This window comes from Wasmannia auropunctata, unplaced genomic scaffold, assembly GCF_000956235.1.
Source record: "Wasmannia auropunctata unplaced genomic scaffold, wasmannia.A_1.0 LD336076.1, whole genome shotgun sequence".
NCBI classification, from domain to species: Eukaryota; Metazoa; Arthropoda; class Insecta; order Hymenoptera; family Formicidae; genus Wasmannia; species Wasmannia auropunctata.
The window spans coordinates 4894320-4903458 of record NW_012026814.1 but is presented as its reverse complement, the minus strand read 5'-3'; the positions used below and the strand labels follow the sequence as shown (position 1 = coordinate 4903458).

Genomic DNA, 9139 nt, shown 5'->3' with positions numbered 1-9139 from the left:
CCCGTCAAAATAGCAATAACATGTGCGAAAATATATTATTTATGAGGTACTGATCAAAAGTCTCAATGACGTCAAGCTTTTACCACCGTTATAGTACGTACTTATAGTTTTTACACTGTCAGCTCATAAAGACTGCTTAAAACCACTTTATTTTAGAAAATCATAAAAATACGCTTCCTTGCTCTCTCTCTCTCTCTCTCTCATATTGAAGGTGTTTATATTTGGTACATATCCCAATAGGCAATAAGTAGAAGTCCTCTATATTATATGTAAAATAAAAGTAATACGGAAGACTTCGTAATTGAGATTCCGCGGCCAACAATAATTATATTTTTGTATATTTATTTATGTATAATACATGCACAAAAAATGTTATTTATCGTGCTTGTTGAGCATGCGAAAAGTGAGTTTTTTTCGGACTAGTGGCAAGTCACGATGCATTTGTTACACTAAAATATCGTTCGTAAGTCGTGCAAAGCATCCTTTTCGATTCGGATGATGATAACACACTCATCGATAAAGTCATGCTTTTCGCACTTATATCGAAATATACTTATAACTTCATAGACGTCTGTATATTATTTAATGCATGCAAAATTGTAATTACATTACTCACTCTCAGCGCTACCCAAGATCAACCAACGTGGAGGTGATAAGTGTATCTCTTTTTTATTTTTCTATTTTTATACTTTTTGTTTTTTTTTGTACTTTTACTTTTTGTTCCTTATGTTTATAAGTTGACGCTATTGAGACTTTTGATCAGTACCTCAAAAGTATACTTTCGCACAGGTTATTTTGATTTTGATGGGGGCCACTTTTCCATAAGATTATAGTGCGTGGTCCTTACTTAAAAAAAAAAAAATAATAATATTCGAGAGATTATTTAAAGATTCTGGTGAAAAGAATTCTCATTTTATTTTGTTTTAAAAAATTTTCTATATTTTAAATTTATAAAAATTTTTCTTAAAAATACTTTAAATTTCTTCAAATTTTATAAGTTTTCTTCAGAAATTATAGAATAAGAAAAATTGCATTGTTTGTAGAATATTTCAGAATTCAGTATATAAAGAATTCTAAACAATATGTAGACTTTCTCAGTATTTCTGTGTTTTAATTCGTATGAAAAAATCTGAGAAATTTTTTAAAGTTATAAATTTATATAGAAATTGAAAAATTATATAACATATGTATATTTTAAAAAATATATGATAATAGTGATAATAATAAGATAGTAATAATAAAAAATATAGTGATAATATGAGATAGTGATAATATGAGATAGTGATAATAAAAAATATATGATAATTTCTAAGAAATATTTTGTCCAGAAGAAAACTACTAAATAATTTGTTTGAACTTTATATATGTAATTTATATAACAGTGACGTTGAATATAAAAAAAATTCTATGCGGAAATGATATAGCTGCTTTCATTGCTGGTTCTGCCTGTGACTCTACGGTTTTATTCGTATGACAATCTAAATATGAAGATTCTCAAAAAATTTTCTAAAAATTAACATTGCAATTATAATTTCTTGAGCTAGATTTCTTATATTCAAACAATTGTATTTATGAATTTACAAAAGAATTTGACATTTTTATCATAATTTGCTGTTTTTTTATCTCATATTAAAATATTAAAATACAAATTTGAAAAATGGTTCGAGAGATTATAAAAAATGGTATTAAGAATACCCATATAAATTTTCATAAAATAATATTAAATGTGAGCTGAGTTATGAAGTATGCAAAATTTAACATAGCATATGTTGAGAAAAACGCGGGCGCCTGATTTGTACGCTTATCGATTTGCATGTTTATATTATTCCTATATAATAACTTAATCGTCAATTTTCCGAATTTGCAATAAAGTTTCTCTTCATATACTCTTAAACCTTATATGTAGATATTAAAGAAGCAATAAAAAGATAAATTTTTCTCCAGAAAGTAATTTGCCCCCTTAAAAACCAAAAGAAATAAAACGCAACGATAAAAAGATCAATAAATAACTGATCAGACGTTACGTTAAGTCATTAATAAAATTATTGCTGCATTTAGCGGATTCGTCCAGCCGTTTCACGCCAGCTGCATCTGATTTTTGTCGATTATCTCTGCTAGTCTTACGATATAAGTATTGATAAAAGTGAATTTATATTTGTAGGATAAACCAAACAGTCTTACCTGCCGAAGAACTGCAAAGAGCGTAAAATCAAAGGTGCTCGGTCGCGAAGCTTTCTTCCGTACGAGACGTTCATTCTTAAATAGTTTAATCAAATCAAACAGAGTGTACACGCTAAATTTAAAATTAACATATTAAAATAGACACCTTATATATTTCAATAATATAAACAATAAAATAAGATACTGAATCTCCCAAAAAAAGGAAACCGAAAGGTCTTGCTACATAAAAATCATCGAGTTGCCTGAAAGGCGTCGAGACGCAAAAATCGGGATGGATGCGGAGGAAATCTACCGACATACAGTCGTCGGACGAATGAGCCTCGCTCATATAATATAGTATAGCCTGTAAGTTTCGTTTATTACGATATCCATATGTGTCATTAGCCTTAATGGGAGAGATTATCGATTAAGCTATTACGCTCCTCTCGGATCATCCACTGATAAGACGTGGCTACACTAAAATTATATGCGTATTAAATTACGTTTTACACATTTCGTTTAAACATTCGTTTAAAAATCATTATCATTCGGCGCGCGGTCGGCGCCGTGTAAAAAGGAAAAAAAAACAAAAAAAGAAACGGAGAGATTACAAAAATACGCGGTTCGCGGATGTTGTGTAAGGCGCGATAAAAACGAAAACAGAAAAGGCGAGAACGCGACGGGACCGGCGTTTAAAGACCGGAAAACCATATATGCGGTTATACGATAATCGCAAATTATTGTACGAGTCAACGAGTGGGCGAGGGGCGTATTCTTTTTCGCTTTGGTATTTCATAGGTGCGGTGGGTATAGCGCCTGCAATGTTGAGCGATCCTGCGGGTCGGCCAGCGCTATCGCATCTTTGGACTTTTTCAACGGATTTACTCTCTCGGCATACGATTGCACGACACGTAATCCTGACGACAGATTTACCTCGGCATCGATTTTTTCACAATCGCGGATGTTCCGGATACTCATGGCTAAAAATAAGAATATTCTTCGTGAAATGTAAATTACAAATACAATAATAATTACGTCATTCGCTTTGAGATTTTGCGCGAATCGCGCGTTCCTCGAATACCTCGGATTCGATTAAAAGTATCTATAATATTGAAACAATCGAAGAAAAGTTCGCCAAGTTCTGTTCACTCACCACTACTATCTCGAATCAGATTGCGATGTCAGAAGCGAGAAAACATACAAAAAAAATTCTTGCAAAATGTTAAAATATTTTTCGATAAGACATTTGCAATCGATAAAATAGACATAAAATGTACCAAAAACTATCTTTATGCTTCAAAGAAAGAGAGGAATTGAATTGTATTTATTTCTATAAGATTATTATCACAGATTTCTATAGAATATCTAGATTGCTAACATGCTATACTTTATTAGCTTACTAGTTGTCAACTTACTATAATTGAGTTGAGGCTAAACGCCATATTTATCCGGTAATCACATCTCAGCAAACACAGATTATAACTACAATATTGCAGCAACAATGTAATATTTCTGCAATATAGCTGGAATGTTACAATGTTGCTACAACATTGCAATTATAATCTGTATTTGCTGGGATACAATGCTTTATGAAGTAGTGTTAGTGTGCATTTAATAATATTGCTTAAAATTTGGATGTTTTGAAATGTAACCCATTACTGGGCGAAGATCATAAAGTAAGAGCTTTTACTTCATGGTGAAGATGACTGCTACCCCCTCTCCTGAGTTACTTGATTTCACTTCATTTCTCGAAGCTAGCGATCTACGGTTATTATATAGAAATCTGTGATTAATTATTATTAATTTGACAGTTATCACAGGTGTGAATATATCATTTCACAATTTCTCATTTTCTAACACCATAATCTAAGATTGCAGTGATAAATAAATAGGAGCCTTGATGTTCAAATTTTTCTACTGTCCGGTGTAAATTAACTTCCATCTCGGTTTAACTTACTAATTCTAAGAACTAGAAATAAAATATAGAAAGTAAGTTAAACCAAGATTAAAGTTAATCTACGTTGGAAATGAACATAAAAAATGTCAACTCGAAATATGTTAAGTGTGACGGAATTAAAGACAAAGATTCAGTCACATCCTTTGCGGATGACGCATATCAATCGTGAGTATCGAGGCACCAATATCCGTGGTATCGGATATCGCGATAACGCTGGCGACAGCAGACCGCTTAAACGCGTGCTAAACATTTAGTCGATACACACATAAAGTGAGGGAGCGTCGCATGAGTGCAAAACGCGCGACCCTTGGAATTCACGAATCCATCGATTCGCGCGAATCCTGCCGAGCGAACGGGATTTCTCCTCCGCGAATACGCGCTTATACGGTATACATTTTCTTTTTCCGCGTGTAACGTGTACGTGGTATACGATAATCGTTAAATCACGAGTACAAGTTTCTCTTCTCTCTCTCTCTCTCTCTCTCTCTCTCTCTCTTTCTATCTCTATTTATCTATCTCCTCTTCCTCCTTCTTTCGATCGATCGATTATAAGGGATGGCAATACAAGAATAACATCCAGATGAATTACGGAGGACGTGTTGTCTCCTGTTCCTTAAATTCTTCCTTCCTCTCTTTCTTCTGTCATCTCGTCTTGTTGGTGGACCGGAAGTGTAATAAGCGACAGCTCGGCGACGCCGTGTCAATCAATAAACACTCGCGTCGTCGTCGTCGTAAAATCACCTTAGCTAGATCTTTCCTTCCCTTTTTCTCTCTCTCTCTCTCTCTTTCTCTGTTGTCTTTATCTCGAATATATCGAACATCGCTGTTTGGATTAGTTAGTACCTATAATTAAGATCGGCACGCGGTATACATATAGTATAATGTAACGTACCCTATTACGATAAACCTATCGATAAAGTTACGGGGACCCACTCTCTTCTCTCACTCTCTTCTCTCACTCTCTCTCTCGCTCTCTTTCTCTCTCACTTCCGCTCTACGACGCGAGAAACAACAAGACCTGGATCTCACGACCAGGGAGGTGTCTCGGAAAGATAAGAAGGTTTGGGGAAACAGCACGCGCTCCTCTTCTTTCTCCTCCATTCCTTCTCCATACCTTCTACTTTCTTCATTCCTTACTTTGTTTTTCTCTCTTTAAACTCATACTGACACTCTCGCTCGCGCATAAAGGAACCATCGAACGCGCTCGTCACGGCTCGCGACGGTGCTCGTCAAGAATAATAGTGATAGGATAGCAGCAGGAAAATCCATCATTGGCGTATACATCGGGCACGCGCTAAAAAATAAATTATACCGTCATTCAATGTTACTTCATTCTTCGATGCTAACGTCTTTTTCTCTCTCTCTCTCACTCCTTTTCTCTCTCACACTCTCACACTTCTTTTTCTCTCGCTCTTTTTCTCATTATTTTTTTTCTCTTATTCTTATCTTCGCTCGATGACTAGAAACATCGCTTCGTGCGGATCATTTGGTAAAAAAATTATGCGAAAATGGAAAACATCTGTAGAAAAAATAAACTCGCCCTCCCGCGAGGATAGCGCCGCAGTCTCGCTCGAACTCCCGCGCGCCAAATTCACCGCGTCGTCGCGCGATCATCAAAATTTCAGCCCACCGCGTCGCTATCCCGCGGGGCGGCTTTCCTTTCTTCTTCGGGCACGATAATTAATACGATAGAAATATCCTCGCGACTGGGCGGAGTAACTGGTCGATGGGTGGTCGCGCTTTCGTATAATCGCTCCTAAAATCTACAACGTTACGGCGCGCGCCTCGAGATCGGCGAGACTCGCGAAGAAGACTCTCGGGAAACGGCTATGATCGGCTTGACGCCCCTGGCGACGCGGGCCCGCGGCCTCGCGTTTCGTTATCGCGTTTCCTCCTCCGGCGAGACCCCGCATGTGCGAGAGGGAACGGTTATTGTCAAGTTAACATCGTTCGAGAGCGCGACCGCGATTCGAGTGGACCATGCAGACCTGGGAGAGATGAACTCTGTGTGTCTCCTTGAAAACGCGGTATCGCCGACCGACCTGGTCCTGGGAGGGGGGGGCTATCACTTTCATTTCATCGGTGACTCGAAAGGTGAAAAACGCCGGAAGAGCGATGTCTTCGGAGTCGCCAGGCGCGCCGCGCCGTGCCGATCGCGATGAATGGCGCGGGCCTCTCTCTCTCTCTCTCTTTCTCTCCCCCTCAGCTCCGCTCGGCTCAACATTACAATGGCAATCTTAATTGGCCTGCTCTGCGCTTTGCGCCTGCTTCTCGATCTTACGCGCGAGTTCGGGACTCATGTGCGGATGCGGGAACGGCAGCACTGGTTTACGCAGGATCGTCGGCTTGACCTTGACCTGCGGCTTGAACGACGAGACCACCTGGCTGCCGCCGGTCAGATGCATGTCGGCGAACTTGGCGACGATCTTGGGGGTGGAGCGCGGCGGTAGGGGTGACCTGAGCGGCATTCCTCCCCCGCCTCCACCGCCGCTGCCGCCATCAACGGCGATCTGATTCGAGCTGGCCGACCGGACGATCTCGTCGTTCTCCGCGTCGACGACAACGACGCTCGTTCCGTCGACGTGCTCTGCCGTCTCGATCCGCTTCAGCTTATTGTTGCCGGTGGTTGTCGTTGGTGCGACGGTTGTGGCGCTCTCCAAGCTCGCGGTCTTTGTGTTCTTCTTCAGAGTGCACTGGTTCTGCTTGGCGAAGCGCTCGGCGGCGGTGCTCATGTCTGGCGACTCCGGACCACCGGTCGGCGACGTGGCCGCCTCCGCTCGGGTGGGTTGCATTTGCTGCTGCTGCTGCTGCTGCTGCTGCTGCTGCTGCGGCGGCGGCGCCAGCAGCATTGACGACGGCATCGTTGTCTCCTCGTCCGAGCTGCTCAGGCTGCTCGACGACGCGGACTTCTTGCCGACTGGGTCCTGCGCCGACAGCGGCAGATCCATCACCAAGTCGGGCGTGTGCTTCTGCCGCATCTCGCGGAACTCCTGCGACGTGCGGGAGTAGGATGACGATTTCGGGGTCGACTGCGAGGTGGCGCGACGCTGCCAGAGCTCGCGGTTCACCGAGAAGTTCGTCGTCGTCGTCGTCGTCGTCGTCGTCGTCTGTTCCTCGTCGTCCGGTGTCACGATAGTCGTCGTCGCTGCTGTCGTCGTAGTCGTCGCCGCCGTCACCGCCGCTATCGTGGCGATCGTCGTCGCCGTCGCCGAGGTCGGCAGAGAGTTCGCGTGCGACAGTTGCAGCAGTTGTTGCTGATGCTGCTGCGCCATCACGCTCTCACCGACGCTCTGCGATTTCCAATGCTGCTGTTTCCGGCCGGCGATGCCGCGCTTCGTCACGATGCCGTCCAGCGACGACATCGTCGCCAACACGTTGCCCAGATCGCTCGCGATCTCTTCACTGCTGTTTCCACCTCGTTGCTGCTGCTGCTGCTGTTGCTGTTGCTGCTGAGCGGAGTTCACGTTATTCCCGTCGAAACAATCGACATTGTTCTCCAGAGCAATCTGGAAAACGCCGTCCGCGTTGTTTCGATGTTGCTCCGAGTGCTTCTCGCTTTCCGTAGGGGTGGACGCTCTGGCCGGCCTCGAGGACGGCGTCACGGAGTCAGCCTGCAAACAGTCACGGGAACAATCGTAGCGAGGCTCGGAATGCGCACGCGGGGGGCTATAAATGGGTGTGTGTTGCCTGAGCGAAGCCGACAGACCGGTCTCGGTTTACTATTGCGGGGAATACGCAGATACTACGCCGTCCTGATCTATCAGTGATCGTGCGCGCTGTAACGAGATACGAATTATTGTCGAATTATTATCGAATCACGTCTCCTTCCTTCTGTACAGGGGTTCTTGCCACCGCAGGATGTACCTTCAATTATACGATCACAAACGAAAGAATTCACAGCTTCTCGACATTAAAACATCGTCATGATTTTAGAAGAAGTTAACGAAGACTTTTCTTTTAATAAATCGATGAAACGCAGGCAGGAAAATTCTATTTTTCGTTTATTTTTTAATTAACTTTGCTAGATTAAATTTTAAGTTACAATTTAAAGAAAGTAGTAAATAAATACATCACAGGTTGTTAAAATTTCATAAAGGAAGGTGACAAGTTTGTAAAAAATTCCATAAAGGTCATCCAATGGTGGTAGGACACCCTGCATACAATTTTCCATGTAACAACATGTGTATAGATACAAATTTGGGCAAGTGAAATCATTTGTGAATAATTTACAATTGCACGATATAACGACAATGTGAGATATATATATGTAAATACCGGATGAGAGGGGTGCTGATTATGTGATTAAACAGTACATTAATAAAATAATTGTTTTCAAGATAAAAGATTTTTCATTCAACGGTCAAAATATTAAAGAGTGATAGGAGACTTGATCAAATTGGAGACAAAATTGCGAATTTATTTGAGGGATAGGAATAAATGTGTATGGAAACACAATTCTCTGTTATTTATTACTATATTTATAGATATAGAAAATTAGATATAAATATAAATTTTAATTAAAAAAATAATTTAACAATTTAATTAAAAATTCAATTTTAATTAAAAAATTTTTTAATTTGTATAACAAAACTTGTTAAAAATATAGAAGTTTTCTGTGAATGAAAATGTCTAGTGTCTAGCGTTTTGCCACGGTTCCGTGACTTTTAAAAAGAACAATAAAAGTCACGGAATTTTGTGGCAAAACCTAAAATTTTCGAACCTATTTTCAACAGGACAGGAAACTCCTAGATTTAAATAAATTTACAAATTAATTTTCTGCATCTTAAATATAAAAGTAGCACCTAAACGAAAAATTTTGCCCATTTATTCCTTTCTTATAATAAATTCGCAAATTTCGTCTCCAATTTAATCACATAAACCTCCTGTCCCTCTTTAATCAAAATACTTATTCTCGACAGGATCGGTTCGGAATAGCATCTGTGAAAACTACGGAATTTTTCGGGAACACTTATTAATCGCTCGCATGCAAATCGGCGCACAAATAAAAATTAAGGGATAAAG

At 40.3% G+C, this 9139-nt stretch overlaps 1 protein-coding gene across 6 annotated transcripts in view; it reads right to left on the bottom strand.

Annotated features, from left to right (window-relative positions):
* Nucleotides 1–2515: 2515 nt before the first annotated feature.
* The window catches only part of LOC105449330 (SLIT-ROBO Rho GTPase-activating protein 1-like), a 108952-nt gene continuing 102328 nt past the window's right edge, over nucleotides 2516–9139 (bottom strand). For all 6 annotated transcript variants that reach the window (XM_011688480.1, XM_011688482.1, XM_011688483.1 and 3 more), the window contains one exon: nucleotides 2516–7728. In XM_011688480.1, the coding sequence (XP_011686782.1) occupies nucleotides 6355–7728 (1374 nt within the window). In that variant the 3' untranslated portion in view covers nucleotides 2516–6354. The remainder of the gene's footprint in view (nucleotides 7729–9139) is intronic.